Raw genomic sequence first — 26,024 nt, 5'->3', positions numbered from 1 at the left:
AATAACACACTGCACCATATGGAATTCCGAATGGCCGCGAGTTTTGTTGATTTTAAACTTTGATTTCAAATTCTTTGTCTTAAAATCAACGATTACAAATCGATGATTTTCAAACACCATGATCTGAAATCAATGATTTTTACATCAATGATTGCGAATCACTGATTTCCAAGTCATGATTTTTCGACTCCGTGATTTCTAACCATTGATTTAAGTTCAGTGATTTTCATTCAACGATTTTCAGTAGTGTGAACTGACATCAATGATTTTCTATCATTGATTTAGAATCAATGATTATCAATCGTTGATTTTGTACCACTGATTTTGCTTCATCAAAGATTGCGCTTTACTGATTTTCAATCACTTGATTTAAGTTCAGTGTTTAAAATCAACGATCGACAATCAATGATTTCCAATATGTAACCGCCGCACCGTGCACCGGAAGAGCGACTAAAGGCAACGGTCTTGCGTTCAACACGTTCGACTCGACAATGATAACTCAGCGGTTTTCACGATAATCTGTCAATATTCACTGGCCAGATTTATTCAGTGTTGCCAGTTTTACAGTACTGTACTTGCGAATATGCGTCCACCTTGTAAAACTCGGTTCTGTCCGTTCTTCCCGTTCCTTAGGTTTCCTAGAATTTTTTTATTGCAGTGGCAGTTATTTGATTTTCATTTGGAAAATGGAAGTCCATGGAGAAGTTCTGGAGAACCCTGACATCCGCCAGCACGCCACTAAAGAGCATTTTCAGCAGTTTCAGATCGATATTATGTTGGCTTATTATAATGCTGGGCTGAAAATTCCTCATTCCGTGGCCCGCACGCATATCGCTGAAAAGATCGGTCAACCTGGAAGCCACAGGGCACGGGCAAAAACGAGTTGGGACTTGGTTCAAAAAATCGAAAAGAGAAGAAACTCACACAACTGGCAGAAAAAAGGAACAGGCTGGTGTGGGTACCGTTGATGTTATGTCTCTACCACAGGATGTCACTTTGCAGCCTGCAGATGTATAAAACCGGTGTTTATCGGAAAATGCTAATGTGGACAATAAGATCAATTAATTGCACTTGTGCGATTCTTTATGGTTTAATAACTGGATAGATGCAGATCCTAACGCAGCTGGTTTAAATCCGCAGTAAAGGTCAGGAGACGAGTAAAGAAGAATGAGCAGCAATTTACTGTAAATAGGAAGAGTTATGCGTGATTGCTGGCTGTTCAGCGCACAGGAGAACCACTCCACTAAATTGTGCGGGCGGCTAAGAAAATAAAATTTTGCGTGATTGCCAGCCACTACTAAATACAATGTATTAAACTTATTCATACAAATTATTCTGTATTGAAAGAAAAAATAGTTTAGTCAAGTTTAATTTTTGTATAAAACTTTCAGAGTACAGTACGTAAAAGTGCAGTTATAGAATTAATGCTTGGACAACACTGATTTTATAACAAATTATGAAGACAGCACGATACATTATACTACGCATTTGGTTTGGATGATGATGCCAGGCATTCCGAATATTAGGCAATCCCTGCCGCATTGAATTCTCATCGAGAGGTTCTGGCCGCGATTCTCAGAAATATTGTGCCTTAAATCTGTAAATGTGTACGTTGTAATCGTAAGGCCTGCGTAATAAAAAGCGCTTAGATGTAAGTATTGTAACCGCCCAATAACTACACCTCATGCCGCCACATATGGCAACCTACGTTGACCTTTTACTGCTGACCAGGGCTACGCGACAGGTCGTCGCGGGACATTTGGTTGTACGGACATTTCGTCTAAGGACAACCCGTTTTGTGGCAAATAGTCATATGACTGTTCGTTGTCATAAACCAGTCGATAATTTTTTGGCTCCCCAAATGTCGGACGACCAAATATCATCCAACAAAACGGCTGCATAACGAGTTGTCCCAAAACAAATTAGCCGCTGCAACGAAAAACCTGTGGCGATATGTCCGACGAAATGTCCCGCGACCACTTGGGCTGTCACGCTGACCAGCACCAGTGTTAATTTACATGTGCATTACTACTGCATTATGCGCTAATGATTGGTTATTTTGCGAAATTGGCGGCAATGCTACCTGCTAGTGACGCGCATGCTCGGAATCAATACTTGAGTATGTGATCTCTCCAGCTGTTTGTTTGCCGGGAATGCGGGAAGTTTGTGTACAATTTTCTGCACGCGTGAACAATAATCAGTTTCACAGCAGGTTCAATATTACTCAACATTAGTTAAAATTTTATAAACCGGGCAGAATGCATCACACGAAAAAAAGTGTATGTTTATGTATCTGCGCTGAGTGCGCTGTACGGAAATTTCAAAATATCATCTGATTTAATAACAAACGGTCTTTTAATTGTCAGAAGCAAAATAAAGCATATACATTAGAGTATTTTTCGGCATTTTGAAAATATTTTCGATTCGGTCGCAACAAACAGAACGAAGTGTGTAAGGATGCTGTACTTTCACATAACTTTACGTCATTAACATATGGATCCGAGACATCTCTTGGCACGCAGTTTTCTTTTTTGCGTCGGAAGCCTTATTTTATTTATATAACAGGACTTATTAAATTTTATTATATGTCCTTCCTCGTCAAATCTCTGATCACGTTATGTTATTTGTTGCGCATCCATAGGTTTGTAATCCATACGGAAGGGGATTACATGGAGATTAAAGGCGGAAGCAACATCTCTGTCAACAATATGATCACCTTCAAATAGTTATGCGGCGCCAGCGCGGGCGAGTTAGGCGGACATATATATATGTGTGCGGAGAAAAAGGAAAATATTTCCCTTAAAAGGTCACGACTATGTACGGTATATAGCAAATTGCTATATACCGTAGCACTTAATATTGCTATTAGCAATATCAAAGTGAATGTATATTGTTGTAGAAGAGACATTTGGGATTCTGCGGCAGTACACTGGTCCGTTTGCTGTTCAGTGGTGCACGACAATGTCGTCGTGATAGAAACCGATTCCCTGGATGAAACGGAAGCCGATCAGCCCAACAGCAGAAATAACGTGTGCCGGCTGATATAAAAGATGTGCGCGCGCACTTGACCTTTCGAAACTGTCCTTCAGTGCAGTGCGCAGGAAAAACGGCGAATTTATAATGTGTATGTGGTGTGCAGCTTTGTGCTAGTCAGTCGTGCTGAAATGCGCGACATTTTACCAAAGTTGACATTTTAAATATTTAATAAACCAAATAATATCAGTGTAATACGATAAAGTAAGGGCATATGCTATGCAGTTAACATAAAACAACATCGCTGTGAGTGGTTTGTGCATGGTGTGCACTTTTATCATGCATTCACATTCCACTTCTTGTATGGTTTTTCTGGGTGTGTTTGACGATAAATCGAAAATCTACTGTCCGGCATCAAAATCAAAACAAATAGTACGACCGCACACTTCATGCTTACTATACATCTAATTAAGAACGACATAGAAATTCACACCAAGGTTCAATTTATTTGCAAAATAAAGGCGCATTTCGTGTTTTCCACGCACCTTAAGATTCCACAAAATGTCGTTGGTATTACACAATAATTTATGGTACTTTTCCGTTATCCATTAAGATCAAATGTCACAAATTTTGTTATGTACTAACATCAAAGAAAAACACGGCATGCAGACAATAAAAAACAACAAAGTATGCATTCACCAATGCACAGTACAGTCAGTGCAGCTAACAAAAATCTAATTTTGTGCTAATACGGGTACTAAGGTAGAGAATGGTATAACCAATAAAAAAAAGCCGCACCTAACAAAAATTCACAAAATAACAATAAAACACAGAGCTCATCCGACATTAACCGTAAAAAAGCAAATGACACAAACTGTTCTTCAAGCCCAAGAGAACGAGGTATTTCGCTCTGTTTCTTCAAGGCATCACCACCACGTCGTCATTCACCGCCTGTGTCGGGACGATGGAGAGGAAGTGATGCAGCCGGCCGGGGTTGGGCAGGAAGGTGAACATTAACCGCTGGGCACGACCTGCCTTCTTCAGTTCGGCGGTGGTGATGGCTTTGCGGCGTTCTTTCTTCGTATGCGGTGAGAGATGGTAGAAGAAATCCTCCGGTGCATCGGGAAATGGTAGCCGGCCATTGGCGGACCGCACCTTCGGCTTGGCGGAAAGGCCATCTCACCGCTGTCCAGTTTGACGCGTTTGTAGGGCGGAGAGGGAACACGGATTCTTTCTCTTTGTCTTTGCCGTTTGTGCGCATGCTAGCAGGTACAGTCAACAGCGCATGTCCACAAAAGGCAATTAGTAAGAATTTCGCATCGTTTTTTCGAACCAGTGCTTGTAAAACAAGGCATATGATATTTGTTCAGTCAGATGCTGGTCGACGGAAACGAAATGTTTAGTCAGATATTTAATGTAGTAAGATAAGGCACAAAATGCTGGTAACGGAAGTCTTTTATTGAGATATATTGAATTTATATTTTCAGAAGACGTAAACCTGTAACGAATATTTTTACAATGGCTGTAGAAAGAAATTAAATTTTAGTAAGTCTTTTTAGCAAAAATGTTTAGAAACCATCCAGGTCAAAGGTGTATCTCAACGAATCAGTTAATTTTAAGGCACTGTTTTCAACACCAAATTCTATAGTCTAGTGTCCAATTTCAAAACAGTTACCTGGCGAATTTCTACTTGTCTCTGAGTAGTCGGTATCAGTTTTTTTGGCTGACGAACGGCGCATTTAATCAAAATCGTTTCAGTTTCACAATTAGTTACTGGAACACTGATAACCAGCACAGCAAAAGGCATTCCATAAATGCACATCATTATTCTGAAGTCAGTCGCTGCCAAGCAAATCTCAAAAGCTAAAATTAATAAATCGAAGCTTATTATTATATCTTAATGACGTTCTAATTCAAATCGACATAATTGTAGGAGAATGCCGACAAAGCAAAATCACAAAAGCTAAAAAATCTCAATATTGACATGAACACGACTCATTTCGTTCAGGTATAGCTCATTCCAGCGTCATAGTGATGCCGCTTAATCCGCAATTCCGCAGTTCCGTTTAATCTGCAATTCCAGTTTTCCACAATAAACTGCATACCATGTACCAGTACCTGTGAAAAAACATCACCGTATCTAGTACGCGCTTGTAAAAGCCACATGAATTACGCTGGTAAAGAACTGCAAATGGAGAAAAGTTGTTGCTTACGATTCAGTTAAACTGGAAATGCCCTGCATTTCATTATCCACTGACGCAATACAGTCCCGCAAACCTTCCAGTAGTTGCTCTTTGCTCATGCATCCGCTCGGAAGAGTCAGCTTGTTAGTACAGGTCGTAGCGGTTGGACGTCGGTTTCCGTCCCGTGCGAATGTGAATGAAACTTCAATCTTTGGCGTTGCAGGTACCATGTACGATCCGGTGATAAATCGTAACAGTTGCTTGCGTTCGTGCTGGCTAAACTCTTCCAAAATTATGTCATCAAGCCATGCCATTGTCTGGATTTCTTCGTCATCCGCAGTATCTTCGTTCAACGTTTTGAACTGCTCCAGCAGATCTTTGCCCTCCATCACAGCGCGGTACAGCTGCGGCTCAAAGCGTTTCCAGTCGGAGCGAAACGCCATCAGTTCCTGTATAAGACTACAGTATTGAAAACTTTTCAAAACCGCAAAAAAGTGTCACATTTTACCTTGTACATTTTTCCGGCTACCAGTCCCTCGTAGACATACTTCAAATTCCCGGCACGTTTGTGGACCAGTTCAAATTCCGCAATTAGTCTGCACAGTTGCTCACGTCCGTGTTCCAGAAGGACAGCACACTGCAATACAACTAATCAATCATACCGCTGTTTTAACATGGTTATCTCGTTATCTTACCGGGAATTTCAGATTCAAATCAGCCCACTCTCAGCGCTTCCTCGTTCTCCAGCACGACAGGTCCCACACCAGACATAATGCCATCGATCATACTGCCGATACCGGGACTGAACGAGAAAATATCATTGACCTCAATGGGAAGATTCAACAAGTAGCGGAACACTGAAGAGTTCAACCAAGTAACGAAGGGCGCTCCATGTAAACTGAATCTCGCAATAAGTGTCCGAATGCTCGAAGTGCAGAATGTCCCTTCGGTGACAATGGCATCCGACGATATTAATACAACTGTTGCACATTGTTCGAACAACGTAATGCCTAAATCCGGGATGCGGTAGTGAAGAAATGCTTGACCAAGCTTCGTCATGACCTCCTTATACGGGCCGTCCAAGTCAGTTGCACTACAGCAAATCATTCACCATAGAGACAAATGCATTTTTAACAAACACGGTGTGTACCAGTATAAGCCTTTCTGACAGCAGTTTTAGCGGCTAGCATAATAAATGTCTTGCAGCGCCCTTTTCACTTGCTAAAACATTTGCAAGAATTTCTGAACAGTTTGCTTACTCTTCGATTTGAATACATGGCCTTCCCCCATCAGCCAAATTAGGACCATGCGCATAGTGGAAGTCGATCCAGTTCTGGACGTTATCGTTCCCGGGAATCCATTCAAACACGTAAGTTTCGACTTGAACATGGGTTCTCGTCCGGTGACCTTACACACAACTGGTGGTTTGCGATTTCACTGGCGCCGCTGTTTTCGTGCAACATCTTCCGCATCACTTTCATCTGAAGGAACGTAGATGATAGGCACAGTGGATCGGAGACTTCGATGAATACCACTGACATCTTGGTTTAGCTGGGCCGCAACAGTGCCACGGCGCACTGGTTGAGGCGACGAGGAGGGTGAAACGTCAAATATAGAGTTATTACGAGCAGCCAAATCAGAAGTACGCTGGCTTGACAATCCTGATGTACTGGCGCCGCTTAATCGCGACGTACTGGCGCCGAAGGATCGTAAAATGTTGCGCATCCCACTGTTACCGTTTAATTCATCTAAAATATAACAAAACTTGTAGCTTTTGACAGCTTCATGTCGAAACCTCCAAGTTGCACACACTCATACTCACCGGTAAAACCACGCAGTCCCAGCTCTTCAACAGTCTTCCTTCGGACTGGAAAACATATGAACTTAATCAACCGGATACATCTTCATTCCCGAATTCTGTTTACCTCAGCAAATCTCTCGACAAGTTCTCGTGAAATGTTGATGATTCCGCTGTCGGCCGCAATGTACATGCGATTTACAGTTTCGCGATTTGGATTTTCCGAATACCTGCATTTATCGCCAAATTAATTCAAACTAATTTTCTCATCTAATGGCTGTAAATAAATGATACGTTATTCGCTTACATCTGCTGGAACGCCCATGATGGAGACTCTGTCGGCAAATTTGCTGGGAAGATGTGCTTCCCGGAGAGGTAAACGCGATCCGGGTTATTGGGATCCACCACAATACGACTAAGCAGAATCCATTCCCTGCCTTGCAAGAAATTGGCGAACTCTTCGTTGATTTTCATTCGAATGTGCTGTCCACTGAGCTCTTGAAAATTGACGCGTTTAATCAATCCACAAAATCGCATTAATTCCAATTCGGTTTTGCCCTCACTGTATAAAAACATGCCGGAAACATTACAGCTTGTGATAACCGTTTAACGCACACGTGTTCTTAAATTGCAAGCCGTATGCGCATAGCTGGTAAACTTACCGCGCTCGTTGTGTTGGAATAGCATTCTTGTCTCGGTAGCGGAACAAATAGACATCCATGGGATATTCGAAAGCGACCTGGGGAACTTCCAGACATTTCGCTGCGCGGGCGTTGAACTAGCAGGTGAACGGAACATTCGAGACTTTGGCGTCTTGCTCCACGTCCCCGCCACGGGCGCCTTGCAACGGAGACTGTCCGAACGATCCGCCTGGTGGATAACCATATGGTGCAGATGGACGCGACCGTGACCCTTGAAGTCCAATACTCTGGCGTCCGCCACTAAATCCAGCATTCTGAGGATTCAGTCCATGCTGTACTCCAGGCTGCTGCATGCGGGCTAGCTGCATTCCCGGCTGCTGAATTCGCGCTACCTGCATACCATTTCCAGTGTTGCCTCGGACTTCTGGAGCGCCAGTTATGCTTTGTCCAAATGATCTACCGTCATGTTGAACTGCTCCACGCGAATGCGGCGTATAGCTGTTGGCGGCTGCGCTGTTATTGATCGTAACAGGGGCTTGCGTGGTATTGACGCCTTCAATCGAACCGCTGGCAGGTGCACTGCGTTGGATGTCCACTTGACGGCCCAGAATGTCCATATAGTTGATCAACCTATGATTCCCCAAATAATGCTTACATGTCTCTTCCTCACATTTGGTGCTTCCTTGGGCTCGGTACGAAAAATCCACTTCTTCTGGAGTAGAGATTATACATCCGCAAGCAGAAGCCATACACTTGTATTTCCACATCGCAGGATCCGCCATGTTTTCGGCTAACTGGAAAAATGTTGCATTGACAATTAAAGGTTCAAATTAACTCATCAGTTAAAAACTGCAATTAAATTTTGCCCAAACTTTAGCCGCCTACACTAGCAATCGCAGTAATGATCGCTCCTTCTGCAGGCGTGTTCATTTGGAAGTGTCCAATGAAATCCAGTTCACGCAATGTTAACCAATGGCTACTGCAAAATTTAGCGGTCTGTTCGTGGGAATGCAGAGAACAGCCCACCGGCGGCAGCTTTGAAACTAACGTGCCGCTAAAAATTCATTGTTTCTATTGTATGCCGGTTTCTAGGAGTAATCGCCCACCTGGCCAGATCGGATCGCCCTGCTCCGTGATGCCGGTATTCTGGAAGAGCGGAAAGAACGATTGTAGTGCGTAGCGTAGTGTGCCCGCGGTCCGTGATGAGGCTCGTGGGTCCCGGCACGCCCAGATCGAGTAAGGCATTCCGCACTTTCATTTGCGTGGTGCGGTAGCCGGGTATGCTGTCGGACAGTTCAGCGGTTGGATTGGAGAGTTCACTGCGGAAGAGATTCAGTGTTTGCCGGTAGCAGAAGTCCATATCCGTTATCGAGGCCTGACATAATTATGCACAACATTACCGTTTCATTATGTGCAACATTTATTATGTGCAACGTTCTGAGTCTGACCGGAAAGAAAACATCCCGACCGCACTAGCACGGCAACGCAGACCAAGCCAGAGATCGCCCGCATCATTCCACAATTCCTGCTACAAAAAAATGCGGCACTGTCGCTCAGACACTAAATATTACCTCACACGGTATAAAATGGAAGTGAAGGAACTTAACAACCAGCAACAACCATACTAAACACAACCGTTCTTATAATAAACGTCTTTAGGAATTACAACCAATTAAGCCACCATAACTGTCAACATCAACTACATGGTATCTCCTCTAGCATTTGTCATTGTGTAAACGACACAGGTGAAAAACACACTAAATCATACAGGGAGTACAACACACTGACATTGCGTTAGTTTAAACCTGTACACAGTCTGCTTCGACACATCTAACGATCCACTTCCCGAAGACGATATCCAGTGCCCCGATGATGGCTACAATGTCGGCCAACATCTGTGCTGCTTGCCGATATGATTGATGGCCGCGAGATGCGTGAAGCCGGGCGCCTTGATTTTACAGCGGCATGGGGCGGCTGGTGCCGTCCGACACCAGGTAGATCCCGAACTCTCCTTTGGGCGCCTCCACGGCGGTGTAGGTGAAGCCGGGCGGGGCTTGGACGCCTTCGGTGTACAACCTTGAAATGATGGATTAAGGCCTCCACCGATTCCTGCAAACAGCAGATTTTTTCCAGTGAACCGGGTTATCATGGCATAAGTATTATGCAAAAGTATGAAAATGTGAAAGCCATACTGGCGCTGTTCTGTGAACGTACGTGCGGAATACTTAAACATAGCGAAAATAAGAGAGGAGGCGACGAAAATAGCGACCGTTAAGTAAGCTGCAGTATTCACAGAATTTCACGGAAATTAAAATCGTGAATCGAAAACTTCACATACCATTACACACTCAAACAGTGTGCAGATGTGCTTTCACTGGGTAATACGGACATGCTAATGAGATCACATTCGGTGACCAAGTGAAAGCCTCCTCAAAATGGGATTCTCTTAGCACCGTTTTGACCGAACAAGCTCATGAGAAATAACCTATCGGCTTCGATACGTGCTGTCAGAACATCCACATACTATCGTAATATGCTGCCGAATACTTACATTACCACTAACGTTGCGCATCTAAATAATTGTTTTAATTATATGCCTTTCTACTTCATAAAATTATTTGTGCACTAATTTGACCAATTTACCCATTTTACAAGAAACCACCATGCACCGTACGACACGGTCGTAAGCATACCTTCATTACCTTTCGAGAGGGATGCACCACCTTGTATCGTCCACTTTGATCTCGCCAGGTGGCATTTTATTCAGGCACTGATGGATGATCCGCAGCGACTGGCGCATTTCTCCACGCGCACCAGGTAGCGATCGTAGCAATCCCAGTGTGAACCGATGGGAACATCAAACTCCACTTGATTGTATGCATCGTACGGCTGCACTTTACGCAAATTTCTTTTGATGCCGGATCCTCGTACATCGCACCACTGTAAGAACGAATTCACAAGTTTTCATGTCAGCATAATTCTTGCGAGTATTTAATTCGGAATGAAACAGTATGATTTCAAGGAATGTGTGCGTACGACTTAAATGTGTATGCACTACGTATGAGTTAAATTAAGGTGCAAAACTATACCAATCTTTCCAACATTGTCAATTCTTCTCGTAGCTCTAAAGAAACTGAAACATGCAATGCCAGCAAAACATCAAAATCAACGAGACACACCTCATCTCATAAGCAAGCGCGTCCTCCGCCGACACCGTTCCAGTGCCGACAGTTCGGGCTTTCCAGATACGATTACCAGTAAGGAAATCTTCCAGTTCATCCAGGCGTTGGTTATACTTAATAGCCCAGTCGTAGATGTCATCCGTCAATCCCAACGGCAAATCGTACTGCACTCCACCGGGACAAGCATAATTCGCGAGCATCCGGGCGCCGGATAATCGTTCAAAAATTCACACAACTAAAAGGGTGCAAACATTTATCAGTGCCATTCTTGCTTTGCTTTTTCCACCTGTTACAGTACTCATAAGAAAACTAATTAGATTCATATTAATTACAATAAAATTACAGTACACTGCAGTTCCTCACTTGCTGTTGTTAATAAATCAGCGACGTCGACTTATTGCAGAATAATATGTAAGTACCTTTTCGCATTCCTCAAACAACCAGAAAAAGGCGTCATTGCTCTGATATTCAGGGCATGCGTATTGTAATTTAAAATACGAGTAAGTTCTCCGAATAAAACTGCAGAAAAACCCAGCACATTTTAACACTTACGGAGAACGGAGTTACAGTAATCAGCAATGTACGTTAAAAGATCTGTTAGAAAGAAGTAACAAAAAAATGCTCTATTCGCTTTTGGAAAGCGAAAGAAATTAACAAAAACCCACCTATAATCCATTCCGCACGGATGGGAATACCGAATACCGATATGGGAATACCGGAATATCGATATTTAATAATTTCTCAATAGCCAGGGAGAAGCACTGCTCATTGCACAACATGGACACGTAATCCAGACGGTCCATGTACGTCAGGGCCTGCATGTAGGTTTTACACTTGATTAACTTCTCCGTGGCGCGATGCAGCAACCCAATATGGGGATCAGCCCGCACCACCGTCTGCAAGAAAAACATCCATACAAATTTTAAAATTCACGCTGTCCAAAAATGCTTGCATAGCCAGCAAATCGGGTATTTCCTGTACAGCATGTCTGGACGACAGCAAAAAGACATTGTGCTAAGGCAGATACGAAGCATAACGCAAAAGAATTAACCCGCCTTTCCGTCTAACTCCAAAACCAAACGTAATACACCGTGCGCTGCGGGATGTTGCGGGCCCAAATTGCGGGATATTGCGCATTTTCTTCTCCACAGGAACAGTCGCCACTGCAACAGCCCGTTCCATTACTTAATATTCACAACAAAACACCACCACAGGCATAGATGCGCTGCCTATATGGGCTTACTGCTGGTGGACACGATATCATGTTTTCCCAAGGCGAGAGGCTTATCTTCAGGCTAATTTAAAATAAGAATCCCAACAAATCTTGACGGCCACAAGAAAACCGTGTGTGGTTTATCTAAGTTTAGCATCACTTTCCAGTTTCCACTGTGTGGGTCGGGCACTCTACAAAAAAAGCGGAACAATTAGTTCTAACAAGCAGGCTTTTGTATTCGAGGAGAACGGCTTTGGTTGTGCATTTGAAAACCTAAAGAATGAACAAGAAAGAAATGTCTTTAATAAAGCACGCCACCGTGCCACTTTAACCTGTCTCAGATCAACTATCCAGCCTTATTCTACAGAGCAGGTTATGGCAACTCATAAGATACTGCAGCCTATTACGACGGTTGACAAATTAAATTCTCTAATTGTGAATAGAAAATAAATGAGTCAATGCCCAGGCCATCTGACTCTCAAATGAGGATGACGGTATTACACGGCTTTCTCCTACGCGAAGCCGAAACGTACTGCACCGCACTTACGGAATAGTATCCCGTCCACATGTCCCTCGCCTGACCGAGAGACACAGGCCACAGGTTCCGCAAAATGTCGCGACTCGCGAGAAATATGATTGCCGAATAGCAATATTGGTTGCGGTTGGCAGAGCTGCCTGTCGAAACTCCGTGTTAATGAAACTGAAGAATCTGTAACCGGAGCGCGCAATATAATACAAATGCGTGTTGGGACATCCAATTTACACCGACATAACATGAAACAAAATTTAGAACGAAACTCACAACGATAGGCGCTTTTCTGCCATACAATCGTAGGGCTCAACCCATGATATCGCCTGCGGTTTACACTGCTGGAAAGAAACCTGAAGAAAATAAACATTATCTTTCGGATACTGAGATATGATACGTATAATCTGGTATACCTTCCACACTTTACAGCGCAGGATTACGTAACTAAGCTTTACGATACAAATGTTGTAATTTTTTACAAAGCACTTAGTAATCGTAAAAAGTACTAACAGTAAGTGTTCTTTCAAGAATAACCGTCCGCATAGCTGATGACGCACAGAATTAGCTGAGCAGAGATAATTCACTGTTTTAAACTTTTAATGATTATTATTTATTTGTGTACGTTTTCAACACAAGTACACTCACTAGAGTTAACAAGTTTGAGAGAAAACTAAAACGCCAAACATTTAAAATGTTCGTATGGAGTAGGCTACTTGAAAGTCAACAACATTACAAACAAAACTTAAAAAGGCCCATGCAGCAAGTCACATTATGCACGAGTTGATGTACTACTTGCCAGTCTACTTACCGACGCGATTTCTTTCAGTGGAAATGTTCTTCTAAAAGTTCTTTCGCTGCTTGAAAAACATTAATTCCACAAAATCCATCACTCGCTCGCACATCCATATTCGCCCTTATGAAATCAGCTTCAGCAGGAAAGCTACTGATGATGTCCATTACCGGAACAGCATCAAAAAAGCGCTGTAGCAAAAACCAAAAGGGTGAAAATTATGACAAAAATCAAAATTTTACTTTAAACGCATTTTCACCTCCGCAATCGCTTCTCACTCTAGAAGGCGCACCCCACGCTTCCGCACCAGACAGGAACGCTTCCAGCACTGTACTAGCTCGATTGTTCGTTGCAACAATGAGAGAAATAATCGTCCTGGAATATCCGTCTATAATTCCATGTATAACGAATCCCCAGCGAACCAACTTGTGATTCCCATCCATGTGCCATAAAGCGTTCGGACCAGGATTAGAATATACTCTTCGGGGAACAAAAGTGAGATATCTGTTAGCAACTCCGTACGGATCAATTCTTCGCAACGATGAAAGTATTCTCCTGCGCTGGATGTACAATCCTCCAGTCTTAAGCTGTCCAAAATATAACGGTATCCGACATTTGGAAATGATTCCAAAATTCCCGCAATCAATAAATCCAAATCAGCATCACTAATCGTTGAAAACTACAATTAAAACGAAAGATATTACAACCGAGGGCAACTGAAAACAGTTACAGCAGTTCACAATCAAGTAGTTCTTTAATAGCTTGTTCGGCCAGTAAACAGCCTGTCAAACTATGCACCAGTGCAAGCTTACCTTTTTATTTAAACCAGCTTCTGCCAATCGCTGCTTAACTGTCGTAACTCCAACTCCATAAAACCGAGCTATGTCCTTCACTGTAAATCCTTCAGATCGCAAACCAGCCAAATCATCCTCGGGAATAAAAAGTCTTCCATACGAATTAGTGCACTCAGTTAAGGCAAAACAGATTTCGTCCCATCTTCGTCTTCCTGCAGTCGAAGTCGTAAAGCACTCGAGCAATCAATAAGTGTATCGAACAGCTCCTGAGCCCTCCGCTCCTCCGGTAAATTGTCGCAAATATCACGCGTATATCTGCTAGACGAAACATTCAAGTACAAACAAAAATATTGTGAAACCGTTGCGGCGTTGCTGTTCAGAACTTACCCGAGTAAATAATCAACTTGTGTCAACGCTCCGTCAACACCATCTTGATCGTGGTCCCCATCCTCAGCTGAAAGAAACCGCTGAGCTCGTCTTACGACCGAATCCGCAAAGATATAAAATTGATCCATTTTGTTCTCTCAAGGTTCACTACGAAAAACCAAATAAATCTTCTAGAAAACAGAAAAGATAAAAGACTGTCAACATTGCTATTTCCAGCCAGACTGAAACTATATTCCAGTAGTTTGGGAAAACTCCAGCAATACAACACAAATTCCATTAAACCACCGCAACTGGTCCGGTGGAAATGGAATTGGAACCGGAAAAAATTTAAAGTCCGAATAACAGGTTTCCGGTACGCGGTGGCGATCAGAGTCACTCCTTTCGGTGCACGGGGCGGCGGTTACATATTGGAAATCATTGATTGTCGATCGTTGATTTTGAATACTGAACTTAAATCAAGTGATTGAAAATCAGTAAAGTGCAGTCTTTGATGAAGCAAAATCAGTGGTACAAAATCAACGATTGATAATCATTGATTCTAAATGAATGATAGAAAATCATTGATGTCAGTTCACGCTACTGAAAATCGTTGAATGAAAATCACTGAACTTAAATCAATGGTTGGAAATCACGGTGTCGAAAAATCATGACTTGGAAATCAGTGATTCGCAATCATTGATGTAAAAATCATTGATTTCAAATCATGGTGTTTGAAAATCATCGATTTGTAATCGTTGATTTCAAGACAAAGAATTTGAAATCAAAGTTTAAAATCAACAAAACTCGCGGCCATTCGGAATTCCATAGCACCAGACCCGCCCACGAGCCGTCCAATGGTAAGCTATTGATCTTTTTCTCTGTACTGTGACTTGTTGGCAAGATTTTGTTGGAAGTTCTGTCGTACAGTTTTCAAGTTCAATTTTTTTTATCGTTTATAAAGTAATTACGTAAGAATTTCAAATTAGAACTTCCGAGAGTTTAAATAATCTTATACGTATTGTGGCTTTGTAAAATCAGAAGAGGTTTGGATTTATTTTATGTTTAAACGTTTTGGACGATGTAGGCAGATCCACCAACCAGTTTGTGGATGGCGCCGTAAAGTCAAAGTGTGACAGCTTGTTTTGGTTGATTCCAGGATGATGTTCATGTTTTAATTTTTGCCATCACAGCTCAGAGCCCGCATCTTCTGATCTGGTGTTTTATAGTGATTTTTGTGTTGCTGTATCTTTGACGAAAATGTCAGCTAAAGCGCGCCACGTTCACCTCCTCGTGGGAGAGGTGAACGTCTTACATGCTGCCATGAAGCGAGCTCAAAAATGGAATTCTACTCAGGTAGTGTTTTTCGTTATGCTGTTTGTCTTGCGCTTTTGTATGACGAGGTTTTATTTTTTCATTTTTAGGATGATCGTAATCAGCTCCTGGAGAAAGTAGTCACTCTGAAGCAAATTTTAAGCAGCTGCGAAGGTTTGAAAATTTTTGTTTTAGCGCAGTCATTATGATCACTGAATATTCTGTTTCTGTTCGTGACAGTCGTTCATAGTTCGACTTGTTACAGATCTTGACCAAATTGATGCCAAGACGTTTTTGCTTCCATTTTTGGACATAATTCGGGCGGAAGATACCAGTGTGGTCGTTACTACACTGGCGCTGACGACGGTGCACAAAATCCTAACTTACCGAATATTAGGTAAAGTGTGAATATTCAGTTTTGTATTTTGATATCTTTGCACGTTTTGTTGTGCTGCGAACATTATAATAACATCATAATATTGTACAATACAAGGGTTTTTTGTTATACAAAAACTGTGCACATATATCAATTAGTAGGTGCACTGCAGCGTTTTTACTTGGATAAATAACTGAAAATTATTTGCTTTCTTGTAGCTTGAATTATACCATGCAGATTCGATGGAAAACTTACTGATTTAATTTGCATGAATGGTTTTTGAATTTTTCTGTGTAGATCATCGAAGCAAAGCAGAAATTGCTAGTGTCGTGGAGCAAATATGTAAATCAGTTACCCGCGCACAGTTTACCGGATCAAATCCTGCATCGGATGAAGGAGTTCTTATGAAAGTGCTGGACGTAAGTTATGCGCGTGGACATTTTTCCGAACGTTCTTTTAAAAATGATGTTGTTCTAGGTACTGAAAACATTAGTGATAAGTCCACCGGGAAATTTTCTAACGAACGAATCGGTGTGTGAGATCGTTGGGTCATTTTCCACCATGAGTTTGACACCAAAATTATCCAGTAAGGTTTCTTTTTTCTATTTTGTCATCGGTGCGTCTCTGATAAATTGTTTGCATAGTGCTTCTAAGGACAATATCCGATACGTTTCTTACCGAAATCATCCAGCACTTATTTGCCCGTTTGGACCGCGAAAAATTGGGAGAAGAGATGAAAGATTCGACTAAGCGCACAATGAAGAAAAAGGTGATCATTCTTGCTGCATTTAAATGCTATCAAATACGTGCCATCAGGTTTTAACTATGCTGTGTATGTAAAATACAGCAAATGATTGGGCTTCTGCCATAAAACTATAAAGGAAAATTCGCTTTCAGCTTCGAAATCATATTCTGAAACGGCGCGCTCCTGTTCCGCCTGTCCAACCCGCTGCCGTTCCGGAAGTGGCCGCCGACAGTGCCCCCGATGGAGAAACTTCAGAACCGTCGGTATCCACACAGCCGAAGGATTCCGTATCAGTGCAATCGGAATCGGTGGCAGAAAGTGGAGGAGCGCAAACCGGTTCGCAGTCCGATAGCGTTCTATCGACATCCGAATCCGTGTTGACGGAAGCTACGATAACCAGTGCTGGTGAATCTGCCAGTGTGGTGAATTCCGATTCCGAACCGCCTACTCCGGCACCAGTGTCCTGGAGTATGGGGGAGGCGGCTGCCCCGGACGAAGGGGATGTGGACGATGATTTGGAAGAAGAAGGCAGTCCAGAGCGAGAAGTCAGTGAAGCCGAAACCGTTGAGACTAAAGAGGATTCGGTGGATGAAAGAGGAATCCGATTTAGTTCACCGTTGCCGAAAAATGATTGTACGTTCCTAATCATGCACCGATTGTGATTTTTTTGGTTCCCAGTAACGAAAATTCTCGGTGATACTTACGTATAAATTCGTATTGTTGCCACTACTTTTCTGTACGAAAATGTCGGCTTGATAAGTTGCCATTTGTATTTGAACCACTTTTTATTATTGAGCTTTCTCTGCAGCTACCGGCGCTTATATCCCGTACGGATTGCCGGCCATCTCCGAAATATTGTGGTACATTGTTACCCTTATTCGATCCGAAGAGAAAATTGAACGGTAAGTTTTGAAAACTTTGCGACATTTTTGTTTTGCCGCGTTGAATGCGACTTTTTCAGAAATTCGGAAATGGAATTCGAATTGAAGCTGAATCTTGGATTAAAACTCCTGGGAACTGTGCTGGAAACATCGGCACATGCCTTCCCTGAGCATCCAACCTTGATGCCGTTGATCAAAGACGAACTGTGTCGAAATCTTACATTTGTAAGAAAGAAACAAGTTTACCAATTTACCAGTGCTAATCATATACAGATTTCTGGAACGTCCTGATAACAATTTTTGTTGTAGTTGCTACAAAATGACCGGCTGTCCATCTTTACCTTGACATTGCGCTTATCATTTTTTGTCTTCGAATCAATGCGAAGATCTCTCAAGCTTCAGATGGAGGTATGTTACTACTTACCATTAGTTTTATTCGCAACCATTTAATACAACATTCTGTTTTGCACTGTTTTCAGCATTTCTTTCTATCACTAATGGAAGTTATCTCATCTGACACTCCAAAATATACACCGGAACACAAGGAAGCTGCTATTGATTTGATTATTCGGTTATGGCGACTTCCTGGATTTATTGCAGAGATCTATCTGAATTACGACTGCGATTTATACTGCAGTGATCTTTACGAGGATCTTGTTAAGCTTCTATCCAAGGTAAAATTATATTACTTACTTGTATGTACCTCGCAGTGTTGGGAAATTCTAATTTAGTTAATTTATGATCTGCATGGTTTTATTCAGTGATTAATGTTTCCGTTTTAAACACAGATTTAACACTCGTAATTGCAGAATGCGTTCCCTGTCGGAAATCTGACCAACGTTAACGTGCTCGCCCTGGAATGTTTATTAATCGCCGTGGAGAAAATTGATCGCAACTGTCAGAGAGCGTTGCTGGATACACTTCCACGAGAACTTCCCCCTGCGGAGCACGCAATGTTGCAGAAACATAAAGTGAAGAAGAAGGTAATTTTCGCAGCGGTATGATTGAAATATTCTGATTACCTACTCGTACTTTAATTTTCTAGCTGCTCATAAATGGCACTGAATTATTTAACAAGAAGCCTCCCAAAGGCATTGAATGCCTACAAGAGCATGGCTTACTGAGCCATCCACTGCAGCCGGCGGAAGTTGCCAAGTTTCTCCGGGAAAATTCTCGACTGGACAAAGCTATGATTGGAGAATTTATTAGCAAACGAGAGAACACGCAAGTGTTGAGCGCTTTTATGAAGTATGCTATGATACCTCTTTGCCGATTAATTTGGCATTGTTTTGTAGTGTGTGTAAATTGTTTTTCTACTTTTATTAGAACTTTTGACTTTGCGGGCAAACGTCTGGATGAAGCACTCCGCGACTATCTGGAATCCTTCCGTCTTCCGGGTGAATCTCCCCTCATCACGCATATTATGGAACATTTTGCCGCCCGTTGGCAATTAACCTGCGGTAGTCCCTATCTGTCCAATGATTCCGCCTTTGTGATGTCCTACGCGATTATTATGCTGAACACCGCACTACACAACGAGACCGCCAAGAAACAGGCTGCACTGACACTGAATGACTTTAAGAAACAACTCTCGAAAGTCAACAAAAAAGACGGAGCGCAGACCGGAGAGGATTTTGATGCTGGTCTACTAGAGCAGATTTATCACAGTATCAGTCATGAAGAGATTGTTATGCCGGCCGAACGTACCGGGCGGGTGAAGGATCTCTATTTGTGGAAGATGCTGTTGCGGCGGGCGGATAAAGCCAGCTACAGTAATGTGGCGTGTGGTTCCTTTGATAGTGAACTCTTTGCGTTATTATGGGGACCAACCGTCTCCGCACTCTCCCATGCTTTCGACAAGACTGGCGACGAATCGGTAATTCGGAAGACGATTGGTGGATTCAAAAAGTGTGCTTTCATTGCGGCATCGCCACGGATCATGTCGTGCGAGATATTTGATAATATTGTGGTGACGTTGTGTAAATACTCGACATTGCAAAATTCTACGGATCCCATCTCGGTTCTGCCGATATCCTTTGGACAGAATACTAAGGCGCAGTTAGTGACCAAGACGATGTTTAATCTGGTGCACCAGCATGGAGATATTTTACGCGATGGTTGGAAGAACATTGTGGAATGTATTGTGCAGCTGTTCCGTGTGCGATTGCTGCCTGAATACTTTTACACCGGTGATGATTTTGGGCTGCAGAAGACGGTATCTTTGATCCGTGAAGATCCCGTTATACCCAAACAGGAGAGCGGAATTTTGAATTCGTTTTTCAATTTTATTGCTTTCGATTCCGGTAGTCGCAGTACGGTATCGCTGCAGGAAGAAACAGAGCTGAAAAATATTGCCAAAGGGTGCGTGGAGGAATGCAAAATCAGCGATCTGGTGATCGACAGCAAATTTCTGCAGAATGAATCGCTGAAACATTTTGTGGATGCATTGATTGTGACGGGAAAGAATGGACAGAAACCGGTGCAAGAAAGCAATCCATCAGGTTCGACGCAGGAGAAAGGCCCGGTTACGATCAACGAAGACCAGGCGATCGTCTGCCTGGAGACGTTGGTGAAAGTCCTTATTGAAAATCGCGATAGACTGGGGGAACAGGGTCTGAAATTGTGGCCCGTTGTGCATGATTACTTCTTCACGACTTTACTTCAGGTAACCCATTACATGCAAGTATGTTGATTTTTGTTATTTTTAGTGGCATATGTATTTCATCTTTTTAAATGGTATCTGAGAAATGCATGTCGTTGCACATGGGTCATGATTAAACTATTCTGTCTTGTGCAGGAAAATCGCAGTGAAATGACTTTCCTCTCAGAGAGAGCGGTCGTGGGTTTGTTGCGACTAGCCGTGCGCTTTCTTCCCGTGATCATGACAAAGAATTACAGCAAGAAGTCCTGCGGTCGTTAAAACTCCTTCAAGGCATACGAGTGGAATTCTTTAACCGAATATCGCGACAGGTGACATTTGCCTTGTACGATCTGTTTCAAGCCAATGCCACCGCCATTAAATCCAGCGAAGATTGGGGCTTTCTTTTAACCTTGCTGGAATGTGCTGGCGCTGGCTTGCGCTCTTCAACAGCTAAGGATAAAGATCTCAGCAAACCCGACAGCCCTCCACTGGTTCGCGTCCAGCCGGAAGTCGACTCCGATCGCGGTTATACATCCGACCCGGAATTGTACGACAATCAGTCCTCCTTGAGTCCGGCCGGCAGTATGACCTGGTTGATGGTGGGAAAGGAAGGGGAGATTGTGGAAACCGGCAGCGCTGGCGAGCGCAACATGCTGGTATTTCCCTTTGAGTTTGTCCATCATGACAAGAGCGCCTTCTTTACCGCCGTAGAATCGTTGAGGTTTTTGATTAAAGATACCGGTCGTATTGTGCCGGAGAATATGGCCGCGCTAGTGCATTGTTTGTGCGTGTTTGCGGAAGCCAGTGTGAATGGGAGTGCGGGGATTAATGGCAGAGTGCAGAGGACAGTGTTGAAAAAGATGGATAAACGATTACAGCAGAAAATCCAAGCGGAAAGACGCACGGCGGGAAAGAATCAGAGTCGTCCTGTGTCGACACCAGTTAGTCCCGGTGATGAAGACAGTTCGGATTATATTAAAGAATCTCTGGTGGTACGTTTAAAACTTTGTTTTGCCCTGCTTAGAATTAAAGTTTTAAATTAATCAGTGCATAGTTTATTTATAGACTGGATTGTGAAAATTATTGTATTTTAGCTGCTAACTGTTATTGATTATGCTGTGTGAGCTAATATAATGTCAAGCATTTTTTACATTTAATTGCATAATAATTACAACAGGTAATTACAAGTATTGTTCTTACGTATTGTTATTCTGTTTTCAGCTGTTAGATGTGATGCACACAGTCCATGTTCGGGCGTTTTCCGTTTGCCGCAGTATGAGAATTGATTTATGGACGGAAGTGTGGTGTCCGCTGCTACGTGCCATGGCACGGTTATGTTGTGATTATCGAAAAATTGTCCGGACGGATGGATTGACGTGGCTGAACCGGTCACTGCTTATTCCTGACTTGCAAGCCTTAACGCCGCAACAATGGGAAGAATGCATTCTCAAAGTATGACCTGACAAGTTGATGGTGGCTGCGAAAAACATTCTTTCATTTGAAAATTCTTCAGGTCTTATTTCCTTTATTACTGGCGTTGAGAAGTGATGGAAAACAGCCTACGAATATGGAAGAAACTATCGTTCGAGCTGCACCGCTGGTTTGCAAGGTTCGAAATTTGAATTAGCAAAAGTGTTGTTTGCAGAAAGTATTGCAAATTTGCATTTATGATTTTGTAGGTATTCTTGCAACACTTATCATCTCTTTTGAGCCTACCCACATTTGGGGAATTATGGATGTCGATCCTTGATCTGTTGGAGCAGTTTTTGAAATCCGATAGCAAATCGGATCTTGTGGTACGTTTGCTTTTCAATTTTATTATTTTCCTTGTTTTGGTTTAGTAACAACTCGTTGCAATTGCAGAAAGAAGCCGTGTTAGAATCAATCAAGAATATGCTGCTGGTGATGAGCACAGCAGGTGTATTCCAGGAATATACAGCGGGAATCATCCACGAGAATGTTCTGTGGGATAACACGAAAGCCAAAGTAGATTCCATTGTGCCCGGTCTGATCCAGCATCTGTTGGAAATCACCAAGGCCCCGCCGGCGGAACGTCCGGTTCCCGTCCGTTCTCCCTCACCGGATCCGTCCGCCACGGTACCCTTCCAGCTCTTGACCACGGAGCCGGTCTCTGCATCGCCACCCAGCTCGTCATTGCTGCTGGATCCCGGTATTCTCCAGTCGTTCCCCATTCCCACGTTGCCTCTCAGGGTCAGTTGTTTTTTTCAGATGCAGAAGGATTACGCGACTATCGTATTACCGTTACATTGGAAACGTTAAATTTAAAAAGCGTTTCTTAGGGTCTTTGTGAATTCATGTGGTCTTCGCCGACATTAGTAACTGTTATGAAGTTTTTTGACTTTTTGAAGTAGCTGCGGAAGGTATTGAGTACCATAAGTGTGGTGTTGTGTTGCAGAATGAAATGAAACCCTCAGGACTCACCAAAGATGACTCAGCAATCCCACCAAGAACAGCTTGATCCTTCTGGAGACTGAGGTCGTTCTCATGACAGTTTCCACTGGGAAATTCAAAAAAATTTTAAACTGGTCTTGTTTTTCTTTGATTGATCCTGTGTTACCACGTATGCATGGTGAAGAAAGCAAATTTTATGTTTTGCCTGCATTATTTTAAACCCGTAGAGAATTTATCCGTGCGGATTAGTAAATATGTTTAAATTGTCGCTTTTTATAAACCGACTTTTGAGGCGGATGATGTTCAATTCGTAACGGAAGTGGAGTTCATGAAGCAGACATTTTCGTTCGTGCTTTGTGATCTTGCGATCGGAATGGTTGCTTGAGTACGACAGAAGCAGCTAAACATTTCTGGTAAAAGGCAATCCATGAATAGCATTTCCAAAATTTATTCAAAAGGCAGCGAAATGCCAACACCCACAGTGTGCACTCGTGTGCTTGCACACTATCATTAAGTATCACCCGAATACTGCACTGGTGTGAAAAGTACCAATTTACGATTCCGTTAGTCCGGGACTTTAATTTTTCTTTTAGACGGAGATTGTCCGTGATTCTTTTGCGATTTTCGCTTATCACTGATGTTACGGAACTGTGGAAAGGTCGGCAACAGAATCGGATCACAAGCTAGAAACAAAACAATAATTATGACAATACTACTACACGCGCCAGAAGTAAACAACAGCGAAGCTATAAGTATAATAGTTTATCTTGTCATACACTTTAGCAGAGACTCGATAACATTCGCAGCGCTATTTTATACATATTTTGTGGTACTCACGTAAAGGATGCTCTTTAAAATAAGCACTAATCAGCGCGTCTTCCGCCGTGCACCGCCTCTGCGGATCATATGTAAACAAGGAATTCAACAAGGTCAATCCGCTATCGGTCAGCCAGCGAAAGGTGTGCTTGAGATTATTATACGGTTGCTCCCTTCCAATCTGGAAATCCTTCAAACGGGGCAGTTTACTGAGGCCGGGCCAAATGGCTTCCGTTGGTGATCCGAGGAGATCGATGATGAGGGTCAGCTGGTGAATTTCGCCCTTGCCCGGCAGCAGCGGCTTGTGGAGCAGCAGTTCACCAAGAACACATCCCAGTGACCACATGTCCAGCGCTGTGGTCTGATGGGGGCTTTCCAGCAAGACTTCCGGTGCTCTGTACCTAAAGAAAAATAACATACTGGTTTAAAAAGCCAAACGGAGTTAACAAAAACATATTACTGCAACGAGTTTCTGCTTAAAAAGGAAAAACCTAGGCCGATGCACAAGCCACAAAGTAAAAGAAAGCACACTTAGTTGGAAATCGATACAGATATTTATCTATACGACTACACGTAAAAGTTATTAGACAATTCAAAGTGTAACTCAGGAAGACATACAGTACAGTAGAATACTGTGATTAAACTTGTGTACGGTCATAGACAATCGTAGTGTATTGGCTTCAAATTCAATCATTCAATCGTTCAGACATTCATTCACCATAATGTCAAAGCGTTAAAAGTTCAGTAGAATATTACAATATTGAAACTAAATAGTTTCTTTCGATTTAGTTTTTCACCAACCTAATTAAAATGCAAACTTATGTACATGTACATGCATTTTGTTATATAAATTTTGCTCAGATGCGCTATGGAAACTTCATCGACCCAACAAATTACCATAACCAAATTAACAAGTTCTTCTTTTACCATAAAGTAACAACTCCCGGCGTTACATGGCTCATTTCCAAGGCCCACTGTTCATCTTCTCCAGCAGGAATATCGGCTAACACTCTGGCCAAGCCGAAATCGGCGATTTTCAGGCAGCCTTTATCCGTTAAGAGCAGATTGGACACTTTGAGATCACGATGAATAATGTAGCGTGAATGCATGTAGTGCAGTCCGCGCAGCGTCTGCATCGTTATACACTTGATCTGGGCTTCGGAAAATAACGGCGGCGGACCGGAAGAGGGTGTCGGAAGTTCGCCAAAGTTATCCAGAAGCGTCGCCAGATCTTGCTCGCAGTATTCCATGACTAGGAAGATGTCGCGCAGATTCCGTCGACCGACAGCAATTTCTTTTAAATGCACTATATTATCGTGGTGCAATTTGAAGAGGCACATTATTTCGCGCAGACCACTGATAGGGATACCTGTTAAAAAGCAAATCTCTTGTTAGTCAGCAAAAAAAATTTAAAAAAAAATCAGAATATTGTCACATTAATGGTGCCAAAACTTTGAAAATCAAAATTAAAATTCGAAAAAATAAAAAAAACGGGCTATAAATCCGATAAGTATACAAAAAAAACTAAATGCGAAGTTCTACATTTAGAAATTACTTTTTCGAATGTTACCTGTTAAAATCAGTAATCAAATTAAAAAAACACAAGGAATAACTGAATAATTCAGTTTAATTTAAGCGAAAATATCAGCGCACCGCATTTGTCACTCTCCATGCGCATTTTCTTTAAAGCCACAATTTCGTCTGATTTGGAGTCGCGTGCACGGTAGACCACGCCGTACGTTCCTTCGCCAATGCGGTTCAGTTTGATGAATTCGGATACACAGCGACATCCTCCTAACTGCAGAAAGTGCAGATGGACCGTTCATATTATTCCGCGAAGACGGGTTTTTTAAAGCATCTCACCATGGTATCAGGAGGTATTTCGACGTAGCTTTTATGCCGCAAAAAGGGAGTAAACAGCTGCACGGCATGCTCCGTTGTGCAGGATGCAGCGGGAGTGTTTGGATCATGGCGTTCTTCGGCAGCACTCTCCGTCGTATTCATTGCGACACAATTATGCAGCAAAATTCTGCAAAACTACCAGGTAACTTATTCGCACTGGTCCAAGCCGAGATCGATCCAGATTACAGATTCGAACGCACAAAAATTTTCTGTACTTATTAGGTTTAACTACCTTAACAAAAAATTCTGATTAAAACAATCAATTATATTAAAAATAAGAATGCTTTATAGTCCCATTAAATTTAATGTTCCACAGCTCATTTACTACGTTTTTGTCTGCAAAAAAAGGGAAGCATTTGTCGACTCCACTCCGCATACATCTCGATTTACATCAAAACGCGAATTACGCGATTGGGTATGAGTTCTGTGAGGCTGGAGTACGGAACGACCCCGAGTCATGACGCTGTCACA

At 42.5% G+C, this 26,024-nt stretch overlaps 4 protein-coding genes and 1 pseudogene across 4 annotated transcripts; 1 reads left to right on the top strand and 4 right to left on the bottom strand.

The window, feature by feature from the left end:
* Positions 1-3,891: 3,891 nt before the first annotated feature.
* LOC129593844 (uncharacterized) lies at positions 3,892-5,868 on the bottom strand. The gene is made up of 5 exons (XM_055490319.1): positions 5,852-5,868; positions 5,665-5,793; positions 5,187-5,605; positions 5,079-5,091; positions 3,892-4,134 (listed from the first exon to the last, which is right to left on the bottom strand). The coding sequence occupies exons 2-5, from the start codon at positions 5,671-5,673 to the stop codon at positions 3,892-3,894; spliced, it is 684 nt and encodes a 227-aa protein (XP_055346294.1). The 5' UTR covers positions 5,674-5,793; positions 5,852-5,868.
* A 722-nt stretch (positions 5,869-6,590) lies between these two features.
* Positions 6,591-7,696, bottom strand: LOC129593843 (uncharacterized). Its single transcript, XM_055490318.1, has 5 exons — positions 7,617-7,696; positions 7,262-7,516; positions 7,082-7,184; positions 6,969-7,023; positions 6,591-6,904 (listed from the first exon to the last, which is right to left on the bottom strand). The coding sequence occupies exons 1-5, from the start codon at positions 7,673-7,675 to the stop codon at positions 6,591-6,593; spliced, it is 786 nt and encodes a 261-aa protein (XP_055346293.1). The 5' UTR covers positions 7,676-7,696.
* Positions 7,697-7,732: 36 nt separating this feature from the next.
* Positions 7,733-12,558, bottom strand: LOC129593842 (NADH-ubiquinone oxidoreductase 49 kDa subunit-like; annotated as a pseudogene).
* A 2,841-nt stretch (positions 12,559-15,399) lies between these two features.
* LOC129593798 (Golgi-specific brefeldin A-resistance guanine nucleotide exchange factor 1-like) lies at positions 15,400-23,236 on the top strand. Its single transcript, XM_055490261.1, is given in 21 exon segments — positions 15,400-15,822; positions 15,891-15,954; positions 16,046-16,177; positions 16,454-16,575; positions 16,634-16,742; positions 16,801-16,925; positions 17,054-17,534; positions 17,710-17,803; positions 17,863-18,007; positions 18,092-18,190; positions 18,262-18,456; positions 18,592-18,765; positions 18,828-19,030; positions 19,109-20,447; positions 20,580-20,654; positions 20,657-21,415; positions 21,645-21,875; positions 21,937-22,032; positions 22,103-22,219; positions 22,287-22,634; positions 22,840-23,236. Coding segments are annotated over 21 exon segments (5,067 nt in total). The 5' UTR covers positions 15,400-15,726; the 3' UTR covers positions 22,903-23,236.
* Positions 23,157-25,871, bottom strand: LOC129593799 (cyclin-dependent kinase 10-like). Its single transcript, XM_055490262.1, has 5 exons — positions 25,515-25,871; positions 25,305-25,449; positions 24,579-25,020; positions 23,673-24,052; positions 23,157-23,518 (listed from the first exon to the last, which is right to left on the bottom strand). Exons 1-5 carry the CDS (start codon positions 25,653-25,655, stop codon positions 23,400-23,402), a joined length of 1,227 nt encoding a protein of 408 aa, XP_055346237.1. The 5' UTR covers positions 25,656-25,871; the 3' UTR covers positions 23,157-23,399.
* Positions 25,872-26,024: the final 153 nt, after the last annotated feature.

The sequence above is a fragment of the Paramacrobiotus metropolitanus genome, unplaced genomic scaffold (assembly GCF_019649055.1).
Source record: "Paramacrobiotus metropolitanus isolate TYO unplaced genomic scaffold, Prichtersi_v1.0 Parri_scaffold0000064, whole genome shotgun sequence".
NCBI classification, from domain to species: Eukaryota; Metazoa; Tardigrada; class Eutardigrada; order Parachela; family Macrobiotidae; genus Paramacrobiotus; species Paramacrobiotus metropolitanus.
The sequence above is the reverse complement of the archived record's forward strand: the minus strand, read 5'-3'. Positions and strand labels throughout refer to the sequence as shown.